The 25,705-nt window shown below is 40.3% G+C and overlaps 1 protein-coding gene across 4 annotated transcripts in view; it reads left to right on the top strand.

The window, feature by feature from the left end:
- FSTL5 (follistatin like 5) overlaps window positions 1–25,705 on the top strand; it is a 340,816-nt gene that overhangs the window by 237,465 nt on the left and 77,646 nt on the right. For all 4 annotated transcript variants that reach the window (XM_082237218.1, XM_082237216.1, XM_082237217.1 and 1 more), the window contains one exon: window positions 4,982–5,148. In XM_082237218.1, the coding sequence (XP_082093344.1) occupies window positions 4,982–5,148 (167 nt within the window). The remainder of the gene's footprint in view (window positions 1–4,981; window positions 5,149–25,705) is intronic.

Raw genomic sequence — 25,705 nt, 5'->3', positions numbered from 1 at the left:
TGCAGGAGTTGCCAGAAGGGGACATACAAAGCACCATCCAGCCATCTTAGGGACTCCACTCCAGATTTGGGTAGGGTTTACTCCTTAGCCTTTTCTTCTCCTGAAAATATCTCTCAAGGCAGCAGTTTAGGATCAGAGTTTTTCTTCTCCTAGATGGGCTCGGTTGACAAACCCCACCTGCCCCTCACTTCCCACTACAGCAGGTGCTTCTTGACCATTGGATCCACTATTGAACAAAAAATATTGTGTAATAAATACAAATAAAACCTCTTCATCTAGAATATGTGATGGTTGGGGAAACTGTGGTCCTCCACGTGTTGCTGAACTACATCTCCCATCATCCCTATGCTGACTATGACTGATGGCAGTTCGAGTCCAACAACATCTAGAGAGTCACGTGTTCCCAACCCCTGCTTAGAACATAGAGGTGTAAATCAAGGTTGGTTCCCCTGTATTTCGCCTGGATGTGGCTTGCATCTTGAAAAACAAACAAGATAAAGTTTCATCATGCAGACAGGCAACATTTCCCTGCCTATTTATGTTCTTTAGGCCTCATTCCATATTGTGACATGTGGTTGTTGTATTTTTTAAAAGAAACTTAACTCTATAGCATTATATATAAAATGCATTTTTAACAATGCAATTCTGTGCTTGTCTACTCGCCCTACTGCTCAGTCCATTGTGTTCAATGGGGCTTACTCCCAGGTAAGTGGATATATGATTGCTGCCCAAAACATGTTTATTAAAGCTTTATTCCCTAAATACTTTGATTTATATTTTGATTCAACTGATTGGAGAATATTAAGTTTCATCTGTTCTCTTCTACATACATTAAAAAAATGTGTTATGTTTCTTATTATGTGAATCTGAACAAAATGAGCTGAAAGTGAAACTGACATTATACACTACTGAAGGAGCAATAAAAGGAAATAAAGATCATATGCAATAACACTGTACCTTTATCACAAATATATAAAATTACACTAAAACTACAAAGGAGCAAAAGGTAAAAATTATCCCATCACAGCACTTTGTTGTTGTTGTTTTATTTCAGAGTTTTATGGTTTTCTCATTAAGAGTTTGAAACTTGCTGTAGATTATATACAAAGGATGGTTCTATGTCGTTTGAGGAGGTTATTGCTTTTAAATTACATTCTAAATAGGCAAACAAAATGAATACAGGTTTAATGTGGTCTTAATTCTATCTAGCAAGCTCCAGTCTGGATAATGTTCGTTAGCTCAGGCTCAAAGGGGTGTTTTGTGGCTGCAAGTGAATAAATAAGTAACTGAATGGGAAGACTCAAAATGTATAGTTGTTAATTAAAAAGCATATTTGCCATTATACATCCTGTAGAATATGTTCCCGTTTTAATATTTTATCAATTGAAATGTAATATATACAGATGTTCATATATTCACTTTTTCTTTGCCTTGTCTCCTCCCCTGCTACTACCAAAAGAAAAAAGTTTATTCTGCTTTTTCTCTTAGCTACTTGTGGTTGAGTGATAAGGTATTTAAGAACTGGAATGGTACCAATGCTACTTTTCCATTCACTATCAGTGTTGTGCAGTTGAAACTGTGGACAATAGTCTGATTCATTTTTTAGATCACAGCCACTCATGACTTAACTAAATTTCTGCTTAGGAAAAACTGCCAATGGGTGGCATGGCAAGCAGATATGGAACTGATGGCAATATTTCAGAAAGTAATTGGAATAGTTGAGCCATGTATCTTTCTTCCACCTTTTTTCCAGTGCAATGGTTTATGGCTTCTTAATTCACCATATAAAAACTGGTCTGTTCAGCTTCGGAAAGTTTTTGGCAAATGTAACATAGGTTCCAAATCTATATCTCATTGAAATTTGAATCTCATTGAAATCCCAGCCACACAACTGTCTGATGGATTGTGCCCTCAGACTTGTCATAAGCCAGCCTTGTACATTGCATACTTGTTGCTGCTGCATCTTGAGCTCACATGAACAATGGTTCCATTCTGATGTCTGGCTCAATGTCCTTGTCAAATACAGATCTAGTCTACAGTAATTTGAAATAGTTCCACTCAGAGCCACCATAATCATTTGTTATTCCCTGCTCCTGACAAGAGAATTAGTCAGCGCTAAATGTGCAGGATTGCCAAAGGACACCGTCTTAGTAACTATTTTTTGTTGGTTATGATACATCTAAAGATACAGAGATGAATGTGCGTCTTACCCTCCATAGATTCAGCACTGGAGTTGGTTGCTGATGTGGGATACACATCATTTACTTTTTGTGGTATGTAATTAAAGATTTTGAACCACTTTTTCGTTTTTTAAGGCTACAGAACAAGCAGAATATCTGTGAATTTCATGCTGGTATGAAACTAAAATCTTGCCATTTTTTCTTGCCAAAAAAAGATGACTTTAATGATGTAACAAGGCTTTTTCCCAACCCAGAACTAGTGGACTGTTTGTTTGATGCTTCCTTTTGGAAACACATTAGACAAATGTGCTATCTCTTTAATTGTGCTAATTACAAAGTGCTCTCTTAATTTGGCTAAAAGGAACCAGTTAAGGATCTTTCCATGTTCCTAGATGGATGTTCTACCCCCAATTGAAAGATTAATGCTTGCCTTACTTGAGACTAATTTGTTGTTTAACAATAATGAAGTAACTCAAAGCTCTTTGTGGCTCCTTTAGGCCACTTGTCACAAAACATTTATTGCAGAACATTCCTCTTAAGCCTACTAGGGCTACTCTAACATGGATCACTATCTTCATTATTTGCTCAGTCTACCCAATGTTAAGCACTTTTAATTTCAGTCCCATTGATGTTAGTGGAGATAGAGACCATGTGATTCTGTGATTCTATGTTGGGCCAATTTAGAAACCATGCTTTGCAAAGTTGTACACTCTCACACATCTTCTCTTGCCCTTCTCATGCATGAATCCCCCTTTCTTTCCATGCTTTTCGGAAACCATAGTTTAGTGTTATAGTGGCACGGGCATGAATATGGTTAAAGCCAGCTAAGATTCCTTTGTAACCATGGCTTGAAGTGGGTTACCAAACAAGAATGATGAAGGGCTCTTGGTTAGCTTTAACCATATTGGCAATAATGTCAAAGTAATGCTGAAACATGGTTAAAGCACACAATGGAAAACGGGAGAAATTATTGTGGAAGGAAAATGGAAGGGGAGGAAGCATGGGTCTGCAGCTGTTACGCTTGAATGGAGCCAAAGTGTTGAGCATATAGTTACATCACCTATTAAAATCAATAGGAATTCTATACGTATGTAACATCATGAGTTGTGCCAGCTTCCCATTTGTCCTCTTCCTTGCTTGCACAGTGCAGCTGATACAGCCAACCATGAAGAGCTCTTTCCATTGTTGGCTGGTAGGCAGCCCATGTCTAAACAACCCCCATGGCTCATCCCCAGAAAGATGCTTAACTGAGGAGTTACAGGGGTGTGATGAGGGTATGGCAATACTTCGTTGCTAGTTGTTACTCTGGGTTATTTTTCAGTGTAAAATAAATTTCTCCAAAAAAAAAGGCAGTAAAGCCAATAAGCAAAAACCATCAATAACTCTTCTTGACAATGTTTGCCATTTTTATTGTGAATAGTCCATCATCTATCATTGTATTTGGTTCCAGTTTACAAACCCTTTACATATTGCCACATAGCTTAGACATATCAGTTGTAGCATGAGCTTGTCATCAGTTTCTGGTTTTCACGGTGAGATGAAAAGTCATTGGCAGTAGATTAGTCCATGAATGATGGCCAAACTTTGAGCCACTTCATATGTTTGCAGGAACACGTTGTACAGTCAAACATTCCACAGTGCCATGCCAGACATGGATTTTGAGACAGAATCATAGAAATATAGACTTGTAGAGTTGAAGGGACTATGAGGCTCATCTATTTCAACCCCCTACAATGCAGGAATCTTTTCCCCAGCATGGGGCTCAAACCCATGACCCTGAGATTAAGAGTCTCATGTTCTACTGACTGAGCTGTCCCAGGTTCATCCCAGATAGGAGTGTTCCGTCAGAAGATTGTACAGCATGTCCCACTGAACACTAGACTCATATTTTAATGTCTAGAGACTGAAACAGAAAAACATATGGTAGGGTCATGTTGGTTATGTGTAAGGCTTATTTTAGTTAAGTGTGCTCACTTTCTAATGAAGATGCCCCATCTTTGCAAACCAGATTTTAATTTTATTTGTTAGTATTATTTAGGGGTACGATGATGGCACCAATGATTATTGTTCATCAGCCTGGCCTATTGCATATAAAGCAATGAACGGGTCGAGTCTACTATTAATATCAAAAGATGTATGCAGGTCAGTGGCGCTAAGCCCTCTGGCATCTTACTTCCTTGCATTCCTCCGGGTATAGGGCAGTATATAAATTCAACAATAATTAAAAACTGTAATCCAGCTCAGAAGAAATGTGCCTAAAGTGATGGACCACCAGGAAGTAAGGTGGTGTATCATCCCCAATGATATACTTCTTTTGATTTAATAATTGACTTCCTGGCCCTGCTTTATTTGTTGTGAATGGGGCAGATTCTTGGAGCAAACCTACATGGTTGCCATCATTATGTCTAATTTAACTATAAAGGGTTATTTAAAAAACAGCTCCCCTAAAGTGTGTGTGTAGGTGCACACACATGCCATGAGTATGTTTATCCAGAAGGGCACTACAAAAATATTGTCAAGGTGCTCAAATATTTGACAATATATTTAATCTACTTTTGGAGCCGGTGTGCCATGTTCTTTGCTTTTGAAATTATTTCATGTTAGAAGGCTCTCTTCTTACCAAGCAATGCTTGTCAGTCAATCTAATTGAAATGTCATGCTGACCTTTTATTTGAAACACTTCTATTTCCTGACTTCATTTGGAAATTATTTTGCCTTTAATTCAAATTAAAATCTTAAAGCTACCAGGGTGCAGAAACCCTGTATGCTAATTAACTTTAAATGCAACGTATCTTTTACAGAAGTAATTCAACTGAGTCTGCCAGAAGATCAGAAAATAAGCATCACTGCAGCAACAGTAGGACAAAGTGCAGTTCTAAGTTGCGCCATTCAGGGGACCTTGAGACCTCCTATCATCTGGAAGCGGAACAATGTCGCTCTGAACAACTTAGATTTGGAAGACATCAATGTGAGTGATAAAGGACTCTCGAGCTACTTAATAGAGTCATTATAAAACCTTTTGCCATACAAACTAGAGCAGTAGCATTTGTCAAACTGACAACCGCTCCTCAGTGTTGTTCCTCTTCTGACACATGAGTGACCTCCTGTTCAGGTCAAAGGGTCATGCTGGAAATGTCTCTTGAAATTAAATGACGGCTTCCGTTTTCAGATGCTGAACAAAAATGCAAAATATAAATTCTCGCCCATTGGCAATAGAGATGATGCAATTCTCCTATATTTTTTTTTTAAAAAAAAGAGAGAGGAAGGAATGAGGTAAAGGATCGAGGCTAAAGAAACAAATGGATTCACCCCATAGAATCCAACAACACCTTATGTAATTCAAGAACTGGCTTGGTTGTATTCTTGCTGGTACTTTGACTTTGTATGAGGTTCCATTGTTTGCGTGTAATTTCTGTCAGGTGAAAAGGGCATACCTTTATTATCCTGAGTGTTGCTAACACTAAATCATGACTCAACTAGGCAAGAAGGTGAAATGGTCAAAAAAATAACAAAATCTGACAATATACAGTGTTACCTTGGTTTTGAATGTAATCCGTTCTGGAAGACCATTTGACTTCCGAAACGTTCGAAAACCGAAGCATGCACTTCCGGAAGCATTTACGTTCGGCTTCTGAAAACCGAAGTAGTTCCTTCTGGGTTTTTGGCGTCCAAAAGTCTAAACGTTCAACTTCCGATACAATTGAAAACCAAGGTACTACTGTAATAAAGAACACCTTGTTAATTGTGATCAAGGTGCCTGATCAGTAGCGGGCTCGCTACCATTTGCTGGAGACTCCTGCTCCTCATACTTTCCTGTCACTGCCTGTTTTCACCTTCCATCTCCAAGTGTGGTAACTTGTCAATTAACGCAATGGTCCAGATTTGGAGGAACCAATAGACTTGCAAGTTTGACCACTTGGGCTGCTGGGAACAAGAATTGGAGCTCTTTGTTAAAAACCTGTTGATAAAAGGGTCCTCATTGGATCCATAGTTTAAAAGGTTGGTGCTTAATCCGGCATATTTCATAAAATATTTTCTTCCAGGAAGACTGAATAGTAGCTGCCACATTATTAACTTTCTAAACTTTTTTGTAGTACCACCAGCTATTCTTACATTTGCAAGCTTATCTATGTAATAGTAATAGCAACAACAATCTTATTTTTTATGGAAACATAGCAGGATCCCAAGGGATGCACAAAACCTTTCCCTATCGGCTGCATTTTAGTCATGGAGCTGAGACATCAAAGGAGCTGAAGTAAACAATGTGAGATTCAGATCTCATACTGCAGTCTGTTTGGCCTGCCTAAACTTCACTCCATGGGGTCTCATGAATTGTTATGAGAGCTTGGAGAGAGATTAGAAATAGACTCTGGTTGTATACACACCATGGAAGTTAGGCTGCAAATGTGTTACAGCCTTTTTAGGCAAGGCTGAAAATGCTCCCATGCCTTCATGAGGCCTATTGTCTCATGTGAAAGGGGGGGAATTTAGAAACATTTTGAGGGTGTGGGCTGGAAAAAAAGTGTGTGTGTGTGTGTGTGTGTGTGTGTGTGTTACAATAAAGTGCCAGAGTTGTGGCCAGTCTCTCTTTTGCAAGGGAGTCTGCTGTGTCACAACTATCATGAAAAACCCTCATGAAATATATGAGAAATTTTACAGATCCTCCAGGATCCCAGCAATTTTCACCCCACCTACCCCCAGCTCAAAAAGCCAAAAAAAAAAAAATCTTGGCTGAATATGTAATTTCTAGGTTGATGAAAATACACTGGGGAATTTGGCTGTATTTTCGTTATTTGTTCATATAATACCAGGGTCTTTAAGTATGTGTGTAGCTTTCATAACCTCCCATTCAGCAGACTGTTTATTACATTTGTTCATTAGCATCATTCTTGTTCTGTCTTGATGGCCAGCCTTAACTGCATAGTTCAGTCTTGTCAAGGAAGAAGCTGCTTAACTGATCTTTGGCCATAAAGGAGAAAAATAATTTCTGCTTTTAATAGCACATGCACTGAACAACTCAAAAGTTTGTGGCAAGGCATAAAGAGACCATTAAAAAAGACAAAATGATACATTTACTTTTGTTTGCCTTAAAATTATAGTGCACTGATTTTTTCCCCTTGCAACATATTCTTCCCATATTGAATATATATTTTCTTTATGGTGAGTTGGCACTTGCATGGGGTTTTTGCACCCAGCTGCCCCATAAAGTAGGATACAGTATCTATCTGAATCCTACCAAATTTCAGAAGGATTAGCTATGGTAGCTTTCCCACAAATACAGCCTTTATACTGTTGAGGTGAGTTAAAAAAACAAAATAATTTAATTTCCCCATGTGTTTTGTGGGCGTTTGGTTTGAAAATAGAGAAGTGATAGTGGTGTCCCTAAGTAGGAAGCTTGCCAAATTTCACAGTGATAGGCCCAGCTGTGTTTGTTCTGGGCATGTTTAAAGTTTTGTTTTGGAGAGGGGGTTTACCTACCTCCCTGTGGCTTTATTTTTGAACATAATTCAGTGGCATTATGTAGATGACGCCAGGTGGTAAAATCACAGAGCAGCAAGATTTGAAGAGTAGGCTGGTATGGATGTTGGAAAATCCCATCTTGTGCATCCATACCTCTCACCTCACACCCTCTAAGCCAGGGGTCAGCAACCCGCGGCTCTGGAGCCGCATGTGGCTCTTTTACACCTTTGCCGTGGCTCCAGGGTGGATACTAGCAAGGGGAGGAGGCGCATTGTGCGCCCCGACACTCCCCACTGTGGCGGGCGCTGTTCTGGCTGTGATGTCGCATGGGGGCAGTGCATGCGTTAGTCACGCACCGTCCCGACGTCACCTTCCCACCCGCCCGCTACATTGTAAGGGGCATGTACGCTGGTCACTGCATTGAAAGGGGGCATGTACGCTGGTCACTGTTTTGAAGGGGAGTGAAGAACACACACAAAAAAAGGTAACTTGTTAATTTAACATTTATTTCTATGAGGAGGAGTAATTCTGAGAGGTCAAACAAAGAAATAATAAAAAAGTGACAAAAAAGTTATTTTTTATTGATGGGTTTTGCGGCTCCCAGTTTTTTTTTCCTTCGGAAATGGGTCCAAGTGGCTCTTTTTGTCTTAAAGGTTGCAGACCCCTGCTCTAAGCTGATTCTGCTTCTTGGGGAGTAAGAGGGGGGGCTTCTCATTCTGTCCTTCATGTGTACATTAGGATAAATTCATTCTAAAATGTTGGTGAATTTTCATGAGGATTTTCATTTTTTTAAAAAAACAAAGTAATACAAACTGAAGTGGAAATGTGGCAAACTAAATTTAACAATAGAATATGAGATACCAAAATCAAGATGTTCATCCATCCCTACCTTCTCATGTATTCACCATCCATTTCCTACTCTACTGAATGGCAAAGCCTTCACTGACTTTAATAGATCTGGATTTTACCAGTTACACATAGGCAGAAATTTCAGTATAGAGATTCATGCTTCAAGTCAAACCCTGTGCGTGTTTACTCATGAGTAAATCCCAGTGATTTAAAAGTGACTTAGAAAGCAATCCAAACCCTGATCTGCCGTGTGGAATGGGTTTTGCTGTGAAAGAGCTGTCCCTCCACCAGACTCCGTTGGTGGATGCCTTGCTGCCACCAGAGGTCCCAGCTGTGCCCACCAAAATCATAGATGGTTAGAAGCTAATGCTGGTGACATCCCCGCCACAGGGCATTCCGGGTTGGGAAGGGTGTGAAGTTGGGGTGACCAAGGGCCTAATGGATCTTCAGCTAGTAAAGGGTGGTGATGGGCTACATCCTAGTCTTTGCTGTGCAATCCTGGAGCTGGTGCAGCAAAAGAAATGACAAAACCATCCTGTTCACCTTTAACCATGGCTGGTACTAGTAGCAGTGAATGCCGTGCTGGCTCCTAGCTGAGAGTTAGCATAACTCCCTTACTCCCTGGTAAATATGCATAGGATTGCAGCCTTGATGTTGGCCAGGTAGATTTTAATATAGTTCAGGTTGCAATCTGAAACACACTAATTGAACGCACTGGGATTTACTTCTGAGTAAACATGCATATAATTGTCTAGGCACAGGTGCAATAATTACAGACTAGAAAGGTGGATTTCAATGCATTCTTATGAGCTGAGAGTATTTTAATCTGATTTAGTGTTTGTGAACAGATGACAAAGGGGTGTTAGTTAATCAGGATGAATTGAAGCGAACTTCAGTGATGTTGTATGTACAATATAGGTGTGACACTGTCAAGGTGTGCAGCTGAGCTGCCTCTTTTACATGTGGTTATAGCCTTTACTGCTGATCTGTAGTAAATTAAATACTCTGCTAAATTTTTGACACCTATTAAAACTTCCAGCTTCAGAATCTTGCACTCATAGCTGTGATGAAGTCATTACTTTATTTTTTTCTCCCTAAATAGAAATTAAGGCCCGAGAGAGCAGCCGAGTAATTGGATAGGTCCACTGAGGAGAATTGTGCTTCTAAATTGCACTGTGGAACATGAATGTAGCACTTAAAGATACGGAACTTCAAATAAATGCATTCAGAGAGAATGTGGTGCACTGTGGTTTATGCAGCACTTTAAATACCAATTCATTTGTTGCACTTACTAAGGCAATTTCAGCACTCAAAAAGCCTCAGCACTGGTACAATTTCTTCTGTCTCCAGAGGTGGTGTTCTTTGTTCTCACCTCTAGCTATATTATGAGCTATGGTGTATTTGTTTAGCAGTGAGAGCTGATTTTAAATCACAGTATACAGAAAGTGGGGGGAAGTATTTGTCTGTATTTTCAAGTATAGAAAGTCAGGTAGAATACTTTCAGTAATCATGCCAGCCAACATAGGGGGAAATAGATGAAAATGACTGGCTATTGGATACAATGGACTTAAATGCATGTGATTGCATCAGCTGCAAGAGTGCAACACATTAGAGCAGGCTGGTTTCATTTTTAATGTTTTAACATGTAGCAATAGGACTAGTGAGGAGCATCAATGACCTTGTTAGAAGTAAATGAAGTGTTGTCATTTGCTTAAATAGATTATGGGTTTTGCCAGTTCAGAAGTGAGGTAGGAGGTGAAGAAGTGTCATATTCACTTGTCAAAATTCTTCTGTAGTTTTGGACTATATATACTAAAAATTACTTAATATTCTGCGTGCTGTCATGATCTTGAAGATCTGTCAAGGGAGCCTTCTGACACATAGATAGAGGGCCTGTGGCCCTCCAGATGTTGTCAGACTCCAACTTCCAGAATCCCTGACCACTGTCTATGGCGACTGGGATCGATAAAAACTGTAATCCAGCCACATCTGAAGGGCCACGATTTTCTCATCCCTAATCTAACTTGTACTAGCCATGGAATCAGAGTTTCCTGTGGTTGCAGCCTAGCTGTGCATGTGAACCCTCTTTATTTTCCCAAATCCTGTGTACTTCCAAAGGCAATTTAATAACTTTTCTGCTTGGGCAAACAACCAGGTAATAAGTGTGAGTTAGTTTATCACATGTTTATACAATGTGCATATTGTTCATAATATCATTCGAAATTGTTTCATACTGGTGTTGTTTCTGTATGGTTGTTTAGAGTCTTAAAACTTGGGGCTAGGTAAAGTCCTATTTTATTCCAGTCTGTTTGCAGTATTCCATAGAACTGAATGGGGCTGATGGCAATTTTGCTCACAACTTTCTGCATGATCCTTTTGTTTTCTCAATCACTCCTTGTTTACTGAATCATATCACAGCCGGGATTCCTGTTTTTAGTGATTCTATAATGTGATTTGCAGCCCAGTCCTGTGCATGTCTGCTTGCATATACAACAAGTCCCTCAGTGGAACTTACTCCCAGTAAAAACGTAGAAAGGCTTGCAATTGTACAGTGGAATCCAATGCATGCTTAATTAGAAGAAAACTTCACTAAATGTTGTGTGGTTTGCCACCAAAGAAGTCTTCATAGAATTGTAGCCTAAGAGTTTGGGGGGAGGGTTGGACGGACAGAGAGTGACAGTGAGAGATCACCTTTTCCATTCATTCCTTGAACCTTTTGGCTCTCACTAACATTTTTTATCTGAAGCCAGAAGGAAGATCCTGGAGATCAACAACATCCTATCTCATACCAATATTTGAACTAATATGATTCATCTGGACTAGCAAGACTTTCCCTAGCTAACACGGAAGTTTCTGAATCTATTTCTAAGCCAGTGATTTATTCTTCTGAAATGCCAACCTTTCTTTTATCTTTCTTATGTCGCCTCCCCCCAACTCTGTTTTGTTTAAAAATAGTTTCTGATACTGTAGGCAATTATAAAGCTAATTTTGTCCTTTTCTTAAACAAAGCAGAAGCTGCCTCCTGATTCTGCACATTTGTTGTTGATAGTCCTCTACACAATTATGCCTTACTTTGATGCCTGTTCCCTTTGTTCTATTTTTAAGCCCTGTAAAGTCAATAGCGATTGACTGTTCTTGCTTCTGTAGAAATGTGTGGCATTTCAAGAAAAAGGAAGCTAGAGAACCCATCAAGGATTGTTTCTTCTTTTTAGGAGACAGTTTGTATTCCCAGAGCTACACTTTCCCCAAATTATTCTTTGGAAAAACTGTTCATTATTTATTTCTATTACCACTGTAGCTTTTTCTTGTAGCTTTCCCCAGAGATTCTACAACACTTCTTTCATTTGTGCAAGCCAGCTTGCTCTGGGTACATGACCATAATTCTTACACAAGGCTTTAGTTCCACAAAAAGGCCAGCTTTTTAAAAAGACCTGAAATTTCCTTTAAAAAGGGGCTCCTCCCCCATACCTTCTTTCACCTTACTTAAGGTAAATAGCATGTACCACACAAGGATTGGTTCACACATGCATCCACATTACTTGATTCTTCATTATTTCTCCCAATGCTATTCAACAAGTATATGAAGCCATGGGAAGTAGACATTAGGAGTTTTGGAGCAAGGTGTCATTAGTACACTCAACTCTATTTCTCCATTACATTTGAGTCAGAAGAGGGTGTGAAAGTCCTGGTCTGGTGCCTGGATAGAGTAATGGATTGGTTGTGAATCAATAAACTAAGCTTGAAATATGGAAGCATGAAAAACTTGTCGGTGGTGGTTCCCTTGTCTAGGAGATAGGTGAACAGCCTGTTCTGGATGGGGTTGTACTTTCTCTAAGGGAGCAGGTACTCAGTCTGAGAGTACTCCTTGAACCACTAGAGCAGGCATAGGCAAACTCGGCCCTCCAGATGTTTTGGGACTATAACTCCCATCATCCCCAACTAACAGGACCAGTGGTTAGGGATGATGGGAGTTGTAGTCCCAAAACATCTGGAGGGCCGAGTTTGCCCATGCCTGCACTAGAGGCCCAAGTGATCTCTGTGGCAGGTGTGGGTTGTTTTTTTTTACCAGCTCCAGTTAGTACACTAGCTCATGCATTAGTAACCTCAAGTCTTGATTACTTGTGGCATGTTTTGTATGTATCTGACCTGGTAGCTGGTCTGGAAGCTTCAACTAGTGCAGAATGCAGTGACTGGACAGCTCCCAGGAGCAGATTTCAGGTGACATGTTCCCCACTGCTTAGAACCTATGCAGGACCTTTGAAATTACGCAAACCCACTCTAGCTGCAGTGAAAGGTCAATCATGCAATGGCTCATTCCATCATTAATTCAGCACTGAGCCAGAAAGAATATTGCCACACATAAAATCACCAGCACCAGTTACTGCAGGACTGACATGTGACAAATTACTTACGTAGATCAACCCATGCTTAACTTGTGCACTATGACAGGATTACAGCTCAAGATGGCATATCTGCCACACTTTTTAGGAAATGGCTCTTGATATTTTTCTAAATTAAACTGCTCACTGATCTATCTACCCAGGCTGCTAATACCATATATTGCAGCTACTCTAACCTTTATTGATGGCGTTCTTTAGCCTAGCTGATTTCTCTTCCTTCATTCCAAGTTCCACAGCATATGTAAATTTTATCAACATCCTGTGCATTCCTTCTTAGTTGTCATTTTTATGCTGAGTTAACATCTATCTAAATACCATAGCTCTCATTTTTCATCTCTGCATTCAGAATGGTTTCTATTCATAAGAAGAACTTGATTTCAGAATCATATCATCCTATATATATTCAAATAACTTCCTGTTCACCAACTTCATATTTTCATGCTCTCATATAATGTACTATACTCAGAGCAGCAACTTTGGGAGAATCCGAAGTTTATTGTGCATTTTTGACTTCTGATTTCTGTGCATTGCAATTTTAATTTATAGCTTGCTCTTTGTGAATCCACATTTGCACAGAGATATGAAATTAGAAATTTCGGAAGCAAGCCTAGTAATTTCCATGGAGCATATTTCCTTGTAATGGCTCAGGTTCCAGTCTAAAAAAATACACGAATTCAAAGGTGCAGTGATATGCTTTATATATTGCTATAGCCTCCATTATGTGCATCTATCAAAACAATGACCAACAGTGTAAGTTTTGACACCATTAATCTCTTGCCTGTGGGAGGATAGGGATGAAGGAAGCAAAATTCAGTCACTATCTTCCCCTTCCCCACTAAATATACATTGATATTGGAACTGATAGTGCTGTACATGCATGCATGTTTCTAGTTCACTGCCAAAATCCATGCCAATAACCACTGATAGGTACCTAGTCCCTATTCCAGCTAGATTTGTGTGCTAGTGCTGATTCACTCAACTATGTTTGAAGTGAAAGGATTGCTGTGAGGCTGCTCCCCCCGCCCCCCCCAATTCATATAGTAAAATGAATTTGTGCTACAGTGGTACCTCGGGTTACATACACTTCAGGTTACATACGCCGCTAACCCAGAAATAGTACCTCGGGTTAAGAACTTTGCTTTAGGATGAGAACAGAAATCGTGCTCTGGCAGCGTGGCAGCAGCAGGAGGCCCCATTAGCTAAAGTGGTGCTTCAGGTTAAGAACAGTTTCAGGTTAAGAGCAGACCTCTGGAACGAATTAAGTAGTTAACCTGAGGTACCACTGTACTGTTCAGCACGTAATTGCAAAACTGGGGAGGGTGGGGCAAGATTAGAATAAAATATTTCTTTATTTTCAGTGATAACTCTGAAACCAGAAGAATTGTATTTGCTGCACAATACTCACAATCCTTTCCGAGGCTATAAAATAGATTTGGGACCATCTAGCAAATAAGAGGTTTTAAAAAATGGAACACTTGTGCTGATGAACAACAGTCCATAGAAATATGTACAATTACACATTATATACAAAGCTAGAGATATAGATGTGGCAAATGTAGGATATCATTAATGGCATAAAACTGACAACTGTCCATGGAACACTATGGACATGTTTGGATAAACTGTAAAGCTGTAAAGGTATAGCCATTGTGCAGTGATATTTGTAGCTAAGGACTTTCCCCTTTATACTGTTGTGTGTATTTCCCTCATTTGCAAGGCTAAAAAACGTTCAATAAAGACGGCTACACCCACCCACCTATGTATGAATTTAGCTAACCACAATATTTAACACTTCCCTCAAGGCAGTTTCCAACAGTTTAAACACATCAAAATATAATGGTGCTAAGTGCTTAGGTTTAGTAAATATTAGAATTTAATTAGAACTTGCATGTTATGACTGGGATATGTTATAAAACAGTCACAATGTGTATTAGAAAGAGGGTTCTGGAAAAGGTTTGAGATGTTCAGTTAGTGTGTCAGACCTTGACATTGTTATCAAGATCCATGTGTATTGGAAAGTGTGGGCATCAACAATTAACATGTGGATAGTTAATTAAACTAGGTAAGCCCTAAGTGTTTACCAGACTGTAATCCTAGTCCCAGTAGTGATGTATGGAAGTGAGAGCTGGACCATAAAGAAGGCTGATAGCCAAAGAATTGATGCTTTTGAATTATGGTGCTGGAGGAGACTCCTGAGAGTCCAATGGACTGCAAGAAGATCAAACCTGTCCATTCTCAAGGAAATCAGCCCTGAGTGCTCACTAGAAGGACAGATCCTGAAGCTGAGGCTCCAATACTTTGGCCATCTCATGAGAAGAGAAGACTCCCTGGAAAAGACCCTGATGTTGGGAAAGATGGAGGGCACAAGGAGAAGGGGACGACAGAGGACGAGATGGTTGGACGGTGTTCTCGAAGCTACTAACATGAGTTTGACCAAACTGTGGAAGGCAGTGGAAGACAGGAGTGCCTGGCGTGCTCTGGTCCATGGGGTCACGAAGAGTTGGACATGACTAAACAACAACAACAACAATCCTAGTCAATCAACAAGTATTGATGTTGTCAGGAGAACTTCTTAGTTAGGTGGCACCTAACATCTGGGGGAATTAACCATTAGTACTTATAAGCATCAAAATAACTGACCATTAGAATGCAATTGAGTAAAGGAGGCTTAGCTTTTAGGAACAGCAGAATTAGGAGAGATGCCTTGGACTGAGTGCTGCACTGCTGTGAGGAACAAGCCCCTCATGAGATGACCATGCTGTAATATCTGGACTCCCTCCATGCAGACTGAAGGTGTAAATATGAGAATAAATCATATTTCTTAAAGCCACGACAGTCTCTGCAGTGTCTCAGTTCTCCAAAGAAGCACAAACCCTGGGTGAGCACCTAGAACTCCCTGAAATCTTGCTACCACCTGGCAGAGAATGGGTGTGGAATCCAACTTTTGTAACAGTATGTATGCAGTTAGCTGTCCACCAGATTTCACACTTCCCTCAAAGCAGTTTCCAACAGTGTAGACGCATCAAAATATAAATTTCAGTGTGTATTTTTGACAGAAGATTCACATTCACATTCAAATAATAGTTTGCATAAAAATACACATACTAAAATAAGATGAGAAGTTTAAAAAACCCACCACAGAATAATTTGGGAACAGAACAGAATGGCAATAGCATGTGGCAATGACACACAGTAGAAATATTTCTCCATCTTTCTGTGGGCCTTCTTCCCATGCCCTGCAGTAAGAGGATAATCTTTACTAGACGGCCACTGAAGTAGATGCAGTACTTTTCATAAGTTGGTTTTTTCCTTTAAAATTCATTAATTAATTGGTTTCTTTGCTCACTTTGTGTTTCTTATGGATCCCAGGGATAATTTTTTGTAAGCCTTTGTGAAGCTTTTTGAGACAGTGACAGTATTTTACAGCAAACATGCCTCTTCAAGGACCTTATATTAAAGCATGCTTTGTTTCTTTGGTCTTTGCCTGTTCACATGGTTCACTGAGATTCTCTTCTGAATGTGCTTTCCTTCCATTTTGGAGCTTAACTCGGCATCCCATATGCATAAGTTGCCTCTTAAAACTGCCTTGTTCCTGTCATTTTCATTTTTACCTCTTGAGTGATACGGAGGAGCTGTCAGGAATTCTAGTGGCGTTTCTCATCTTCATTCTCTTGCTTTTTGGTGTGCCCATGGGCAACGTTACCCTGCTGCTTATTTATCCTTACGACTGTACTGCCTTGTTAATAATGCATGTTCTTTAAAGTTGCATGTCCCATCATATCTCTAAATATGTGCCTGTAATGAGTCTCCTGGGACATCCCTTTTCCCTTCTCAGAAAATTTAAGACGTTTCATTGCGACCTGTGCTTCTTTCTGGCATCAGGTTTCTCCATGCCTTCCCAAGCTGCAAACCTGTAGGAAATCCCACAGTCATGAAGCATGTTTATTCAGAGATTCAGCATCTCCCTTGTCCATTTCTTCCGGATGAGTACCCTTCTTAGTCTTGTGACAGCAAAAACAAGCATGAATTTTGTAGCACCTCAAAGACTAGCACATTTGTTATGCCGTAAGCTTTCATCAACTAATGTTCATTACATCAAAAATGAACACTATTGGCCTCAAGTCCTATGCATGAGCTATATTTAGTATACATTGGTCATTGTGGAAAGCAGGGTGGTGGATGAGATAGCTTTATATTGAATCCACCTTTTATTAACTAAAGTTCACTTTATTAACTTCTGATGAGAAGTGGATTCTAATACCTGAAAGCTTTTGCCATTATATTTTCTTCCAGCTTTAAGGTGCTACAAGATTCTAGGTAGTTTTTAATTCTGTTCCTTTCTTTGGTATAGCATCTTAAATAGTCAGCCCTCATCCATTGCAACCATGCTCTCAATAGCAAGATGTTAACTATGCTGAATGCTTTCCTCAACAATTCTTTCTCCCTTTTTTCATTCCCCTTCCTAGTCCTAAAGCCATCATCTTTCTCACATGCTCCTCTAACCCTCCATTTTTTCCTATTAACCCCTTCCCACCTTGCCTCCTGACCTCCTTTTTTTCTTCACTTGCTTTTTGCAAGACTGTAATTTTCACATCACTGAATAACTTACAAGTTTCCATTCCTAAAGCGATTAACATGCGCATCAGAGGTGTATGCATTTTGCTAGTCCGTCGAGGCCGAAAGCCAAACGCTGTTAGCATTTAAGTATCAATGTTTTAAAATCTGTGGGATTAAAAAGTAGGCTCTTGAAACCAATTTTCCTACTATATGATTTCACTTTACTAAAGGTCTTGTTACTGTAATGAGTTATATGACCTGTCAGAAAGTGTTGATGATATGAGTATAATTAGAGTTAGATGTAATTGAAACGAGAGGTTAGCAAGTGGCATCTGGAATAAAAATGAAATGTCTGCATATTGCCTCATAAGTGAAGATCAGGCTGAACTTGTGCCTAAAATGCTGCTTTCCCTGTTTTTCAGTAATCTGAATTTCACAGTGGGGAAGTTGGAGAGACAGCTAAGGGGGGGGGGAGAGAATGCTGAGTTTCTATTGATAGATTGTGTTCAGATGTTGTTTAACTCTGATTTGTTTGTACATCTGAAATTGACCATGCTCGCTTACTATTATTGTTTGGGGGGGATCAGAACTTACATTAAACAGTGGCTTGCAGTGGGAATTTGTGCCTACTGGACTTGGTGAGGCTGATAGCTAGGATGTCAAAGGGACATATTCACTGAAGTTAAGGGGCATGGTCAGTGAGGTCCAGGAGAAGTTGCCACACTCTCCCCATCATCATCCCTTTCAAAGGTACTGTGACCACTTAAGCACTGTATTTTGCATGACCAGGCACGACAGCCCCAGTCCCCAGGGATCAGAAGAAAAGGATTAAGGACTCAGACAACGTTATGGACTTAAAATTAGGCCACAACTTTATTAAACTTTATTAAACTACCGAATGTAGGAAGACCTTGGCTTAGACCTTGGGTGTGTATCCCTCCCAACCCCCCAGCCGGGGGAACTGGGTCACATCAGGGAAAATGGGATATGGGGGTGCTCTGTGAGACATAAGTATAGCAGGCAGCCAAGCCCATATCCCCCGCACGCAGGGTAGTTCACTGACAACCTTTCAGTGTATCGCCAGTGACACCCATTATATAACCCCTTTAAGAGGGGACCCTGGAATCACCGCCGTAGGGGGGTGAATCACCACTTCATTATAGAGAAGAAAAGACTAAAGGATTCCACCCAAGGCCATAACCGCCAAAGTTGTGACAAATTGCTATGGGGAAGACAAAACCTGCCAATGCAGGAAAATTTCTTCCTGGTCCTTCAACAGCAACCAGTCAAATACTGCAGCAGCGCCCGCTAACAGGAAGGAAAAGTTAACCTGCAAACAAGAAAACATTAAATACAGGGAGGGTAGGGTGGGTGACTCTCCAGAGCCGACTGCCTTGCTGTTGTTGGCTCCGCCTCCCAATTATAAATGGGGCTGGCCCCACCTCTCAGCAAGAATTAATTACTGAGGCTGGGCGTGAGCCTCTGAATAATAACCTGAGAAGCAAGCCAGCCCCATTTTACTAGTAAGTTCCCTGGGAACTATAGTCCTGTGTGCGATCACGCAAAGTGTACCCACATTATGAAGTGTGAGTGCTCATTACAAATTGCACCTAATTAAACTGAAAAGTATCTTTGGTTCAGAAAGCAGTCTCTTCTGTGACAGTTCCTTTTCTGATGGGAGAGATTTGTGTGGCCTTCACCTGTTCTGATTCTCTCCCTATCCTTCTCCCTTGGAAAGCACCTGTAAACACTTAAGCACTTTAGTTTTACAAATACTTAGCATCTGTATCCATTTCAATAAGCACGATTTGTCAGCAAGAAGCTCCTCTCCCACCACCTTGACAATAAAAAAGGCCCAGTGCTGGAGCCTCTCGCTGATTGGCTAAAGAGTCAGCCAGCCACAGAGTGGGGAGGAGCAGCACTTTGGGAGGAAAGAATAAAAGGAGCAGTTTCAGAGATAGGGAGTTAGATGGGGTTTGGTTTTGAGAGATCGAGCTAGATTTGAGAAGAGGGATAGGATTCAATTTGAGATGTTAGACAGGTTTCAGGTTGGGAGATGGGGAGTGAGATAGGGAGAACTGGTTCTGAGAAGTTAAACATACACACTGAGGAGACTATCCATAGCGAGAAGACAGAGCCTAGCAGCTTGGATAGGAAGACAGGGTTGAGGGTCTGGGGAAGGTAGACAGACAGGAGTGTTCTGGGAGGGCTGTGACTGAACCGCGAGAGGTAGATCGTGTGGGAATTCAGGCTACCTGCATCTCAGTATAGCCAGGACAGGGGAGTTCTTCTAGGTACTGAAGACCCCCAAACCAGTAAGAAGAGGTGGGTCTGTTGTGGGTAACTGAGAAGTGCCCCTTGCTCATGAACCAAAGTATTAAGCTGTGAAGGGAGTGATATGGTGTTGAAAGTATTTAATTGTCATATCTAAATGACAGAAAGGCACGCGGGTGGTACTGTGGGTTAAACCACAGAGCCTAGGACTTGCCGATCAGAATGCAAGAAATGAATTCAAGAAATGGAAGGACTGGGCTATAACTGTCTCTGTGTGCTGGGGTTTAGGCCAGGTAGTGCCCCAATTCCCCTAAGTTAGGTACCTCCACTGGCGGTCTGTCATTATGCCTACATCGAATGCCTAGCTAATCTTAGATTTCTGCTCCACTCTATGGCAAGCAAAGAACAGGAAGGAATAAATAGGACTTTCTATTCCTGCTGAACCTTTCTTGGTCTACAATATCTTCCTAAACTGTGGTGAGTTCTTGCATCCTTGGTTGTTCTTTGGTCCTGATTTCGGACATGCTCCTGAATCTAGCCGCCTGGTTCAACCCCACCCACTCACCTTTTTTTGTCCTCACTTCTGGCTTGTGCTGCACATTTTGTTGCTGATTTCATTTGGAATGTCAATTTCAAGAATTCCGTGCCTAATAGGAAGCAGGAAAGCATCCACTCATGCCTGCTGAACCTGTCCTCCTCAGTATGTGCATACAGAACAACTTCTGGAAAAGCCTACATGCATACTAACCATATTGTGTATGAGCTCTGTCGAATCTGGGCTTCCTTGATCATGCATGCAGAACCTATGCACATACAGGACTCATGTATGCTCTTTCAGAAATCATGAGCACATATAGAGAGTGGGCAGGTGCAGAAAATCTACCTATCTTTTTACTCGCATTCCATGTACATAATTAGAACACGTGCACATTTATTATATTAACGTAGAGTGATTTGATTTCATAGTCAAACAAATAAACTAGTTTTCTTCCAGTCATATATAGTTGGAAGTTTTCCTCCATTATAACTGAATACAGTAGCAGCTGCTACACAAGACCTGAGAGAATAGTTGCTGTAGCGTAGTAAACCATTGATGTTGGGCAATAAGATGCTGTATTGTGCAGTAAATTAGTGGTGACAACATTTGTGTTGTCCCAATCTGAAGATCAGTGTTAAACATATACATTCAGCACCCCAACATTTAACTGGTACAATGATTTGCATTGCATTTTGCATTTTATATTACAACTAGAGTGCTCTGCTAATGTCAGTTACTTAATTCGCATTGAATAGCGTTAAGGCCTTTGCTAACAAGGAAGTTAAAATGAGTGTCAGGTTTTGATAAGCCTTGACTGTAATTAAGTAGCTTAGGCAACTGTACCATTTTTACAGGTTTTTGTTCTTCCCCCTAAGCAAGAAGCTAAGGATAGTGGAAGCAATGTTTTTCATTTGAGTGTGTGTGTTGTTAATATATGTTGTTAATGTTTAGTAGAATTTTAACCTAACATGTCTATGATATTGTATATACATATTGTCCTATTTTCTGGGGGCTTTTGTTGCATAAAGCTTAGTGAACTGCAAAAAAATGCAATTTATGATCAGTGCAGATTAATAATGGTTGCTTCCATCGTAGCTGTCAACTTTTCCCTTTTCTTGCGAGGAATCCTATTCGGAATAAGGGAATTTCCCTTAAAAAAGGGAAAACGTTGACAGCTATGGCTTCCATCATGGCACTTAATTGTGGATTTGGTGCTAGGGATGGAAGGATCTGTTCATTTCTCATTTTTCCACATTTCTGCAGCAATTTATGAATATATATAAAAAATTCTCATGAATTTTCTTTTCATTATTTTAGTGTGAATTTCTCCTAAGGAACAGTTTTGACTAATGGACACATTTTTTAAGCTACTTCTCTTAATATAATGTATTTTATGTTATCTTCACTAATAAATTCATTTTTATGCACAATTTCCCCTAAGGTATGCATTTTCAACATAATGGTTAGTTAGAGAACTACATAAAATTGGGTTGGTGCTTGAGTGATATTGGACCTATGTGAGTGAGGTGGAGGGATATCTTTCTAATCCTGCCAGGGTCTCAACAAAAATATCCTCTTCAAGGATGCTATTTTCATTTCAAGAAAAGCTCCCATTAGTACCAGTGCAGTCTTCCCTCATAATGCAAGTAGAAGCTTCAGAGAGGTAATTTTTGAAATAGTCCAGTTTTTAAGAACCATAATCTTAGGACTGAGCTTTTATGAAGACTACTTTAGCAGTTTCAAAATTGGAGTTTCCTTTTTTTTTTAATCAAAGTGAAATTCAGCAATGTCTTCGTTCCTCATGAAGGATATGTTAATGATGTGCCGACTTATCTCAAGTTGAAAATGCAAACTATTGCACCTAATAAGGTTTCCAGGAGAAATTTAATGTGAGGTCTGGAAGGAAATCCTTCTAACTCCATCCATAGCCCAGGGAAAGCACTGCAGTGATGTTTATGTATGCTCTTCAGGTAAATAATGTGGAATGTCAAACATCTATTAACACAAATGGCCATGTCAGTAATGATTAGGTAGATCCAGAGTAAGCTAGTTGTACTTGAGTCCTATTGAATTCAATGCAAAAGTTTAATAACTAAGTGTAGTCTCATATTTCACAGTACTACTAGTATCCTCCATTTGTCCTTTCATGGAATGAGAGAATTGTAGAGTTGGAAGGGACCCTGGGGATCATCTAGTCCAACCTCCTGCAATGAAGGAATATGCAGCTGTCCCATATGGGGATCGAACCTGCAACATTGGCATTATAAGCACCACACTCTAACTAACTGAGCTAACTATGCATTAGTATAAGAACCCATTGTTAACATAGAGCAGCACAGCCAAACATTTGTTGTTGGGGTAGCTTCCGAGTTTCCTCTAGAATGCATAAAAGCACCCTAAACTGCACCAATATCTAAACACATTTTAGCTAAGAAGCTAACTTTGAAAATGACATTTTGATGCATTTTGTATTCGACATAATGCCTTAAGAAAAATGTTACGCCTTTTGGGCTGTTTTATCATTCCCATGGAAGGCAATATTGTTCCTGGTAATAAAAAGCATATTTAGTTGAGAGCTTTTCTGCTTCTATAAAGCATATACAGTAACATAATGTTTGCAGGGATTTGCACAATTATTGAAACACTCTTGGGTAACGTTTACCATGAGACATAGGTTTTAGAGCTCAGTGTGTTAACTAGTTCCATTGATTTTTCCAAGCAGACTCTCAGGGTAATGTACTGAATTTAAAATAAAGGGAAAAGTACAGAATTTGGTGGAGACAGACAAGTATGTGGCTTTGGAAAGGAATTTCAGGAACCACAGACATTGTAAATCAAATGGCCATTTAAATTGGATTGCAAATGGCAGCATGGTGGGATAGATTTTCTGCATGGGTTCTGCATGTGAAGCCACTTTTTGTTCAAAAAGAAATTCTGCATGGTATGGAGAAAGTGGGTAGAGAGGTGTTTTTCTCCCTCTCTTTATAATAATAAAACTTGAGGTCACTCAGTGAAACTGATTGGGGGTACCTTTGGAACAAGCAGTGAAGTAATCTGCTTAAAGGTTCAAAAATACTAGAGAATGATAATTCAAACCTTAGGGATCCTATATTTTGCTTACTGATATAGTGCGGTTAACCTATTTGTCATGGCGTGATCAGTTTATATGTGGCACTGAAATGCTCTACTGGCCCTTCAGAACAGGAAATATTTAGGAACAGTTGGGGTGTGTTGTTCCTTTCTAGCTCAGTAGCTACTAGTAGTTTACTAGCTCTGCCTTGCCTGCAGGGGATTCCGGGTTCAGTTCCCAGGATCTCCAGGGAGTACTAGGAGAGACTTATTGTATGGAACCCTGGAAAGATGCTAACAGTGGTTCCGACTCAGTACATACAGATCCCGCTATCTGCTTGACTCAGTACATACAGATCCCGCTATCTCCCGTGGACTGCAAGAAGATCAAACCTCTCCATTCTGACGGAAATCAGCCCTGAGTTCTCACTGGAAGGACAGATCCTGAAGCTGAGGCTCCAATACTTTGACAGAGGATGAGATGGTTGGACAGTGTTCTCGAAGCTACCAGCATAAGTTTGACCAAGCTGCGGGAGGCAGTGGAAGACAGGAGTGCCTGGCGTGCTCTGGTCCATGGGGTCACAAAGAGTCGGGCACGACTAAACGACTAAACAACAACAATGTACATTTAATATGGATCAAAGTTGAGGAAATCATTATGAAACAATGATGACTTGAGTTAGTTGCTTGAGAGAGAGAAAAGAGGGGGGCAGACTCTTGAAATGCTTTGACAAGTAGCATGCTGTTAACAGTCTGGGTGGTATCCAACTTTACATTTCCCCCTCTCCCGCCCTGTTTATAATTTTCAGAACTCATATTGAAGATGTCTTTACATTTCAAGCTGTTTCTTCTCCTAAACTTTATGAAGATTGTACAATTATTACTGAGGAATGTCAAAACAGTGCATGGCTAAGCATAAAACCATGTAATGTATGTTGGATGGGGGTGGGATGTACTAGCACGCTACAGTCAAATTGCTAAATAGCTTGCACTCTGCAGACATTGCGATGAGGAATAAATATAACTTGCAAACAGAAAATAAGAAATTTTGCATCATGAGAGAAGAACGAAGTGGGGGAAAGGCCAAATCAATGCAATCTGAAGCATGAGATTTTCCATTTCTTGTAATAATTTTATAACCTTGATATATATGCATATTAATCTGGGAATTTATCTCTGTGAGCTTCCGTTTATGGATAATTCACTTGACCATTTTAGTGTTGGAACAGGACCAATCATGCAAGTAGGGATTTCAAGACTACATGAAATGTGGGTAGGAAAGGAATGCACAGTTATTATTGGTGAAAGAGGTTTAAAAGGAAAGCCCTCACTTTGTTATTGGGATAAGATGGCATTTCTCAGATTAGTGAGTAATGATTGCATTGGGATGTGTTAGGATTGGTTCAGCGGGAGTGCAAAAGGTGGTCAAGTTAGTGGATTGGTGGTGTAGATTGTAATAGATTATATGGCACATGCAACAGTAATTGCTGAAAAGGTATTGATGTGACCAGTTAAGGAAACTGGTGTCATTTAACTTGAAATTACGTTATAGAGGTACATGGAATTGAACTGCTTCCTGCCATAGTACACAATGTGGATATTAAAGTGCTAGTGTGCATATGAGTCTACTTTGTGAGTTAGACTGGAAGTGAGAACAGACAGTAAGATCAGTAAAGATCAACAAGGTAAGTGTCTGAATTACATATTGTTCCAAAATTAGATGAATCATAGCAAATGCCCTACCAGTAGCTTCTTTTCTGATACCTCAGTAGATGAAGTTTGTATTAGCAGTGCAGTTAGAGGGTTGCCTAGAGGACTGAGCCCCTAGTCTTGCATTCTGTTCCCCAGAACTCTTCACTATGCTTGTATACTTCATTGGGCATTCTGCAAAGTGACAATGAGAACCACCCAACATCTTAATTGTCCCAGAGACCTTTATTTGCAACTATGAATATAAATTATACAGTCATACCTCGGGTTATGAACACTGCGGGTTGCTCGTTTTCAGGTTGCAGACCACGCCAAACCCAGAAGTACCAGAACGGGTTACTTCTGGGTTTTGGCACTCTTGCATGCGCAGAAGCACAAAATGACGTCACACGCATGCACAGAAGCGCCAAATCACGTCACACACATGCGCAGACACAGCGCTTCAGGCTATGAATGCTGCGGGTTGCAAACATGCCTCCTGCGTGGATCATGTTTGCAACCAGAGGTATGACTATGTACATATTCTGCAGACTTGCATTATGGGCCTGTGCCTTGAGTCTTTTCCTGAGCCTATTGGGCTTGCTGATCAGGAGGTTGGTGGTTTGAATCCCCACGACGGGGTGAGCTCCCGTTGCTCTGTCCCAGTTCCTGCCAACCTAGCAGTTCAA

The sequence above is a fragment of the Podarcis vaucheri genome (genome assembly GCF_965113315.1).
Source record: "Podarcis vaucheri genome assembly, chromosome: 9".
In the NCBI taxonomy this organism is placed as follows: Eukaryota; Metazoa; Chordata; class Lepidosauria; order Squamata; family Lacertidae; genus Podarcis; species Podarcis vaucheri.
Note: the sequence above shows the minus strand (reverse complement) of the source record. Positions and strands in the feature narration are given on the sequence as shown.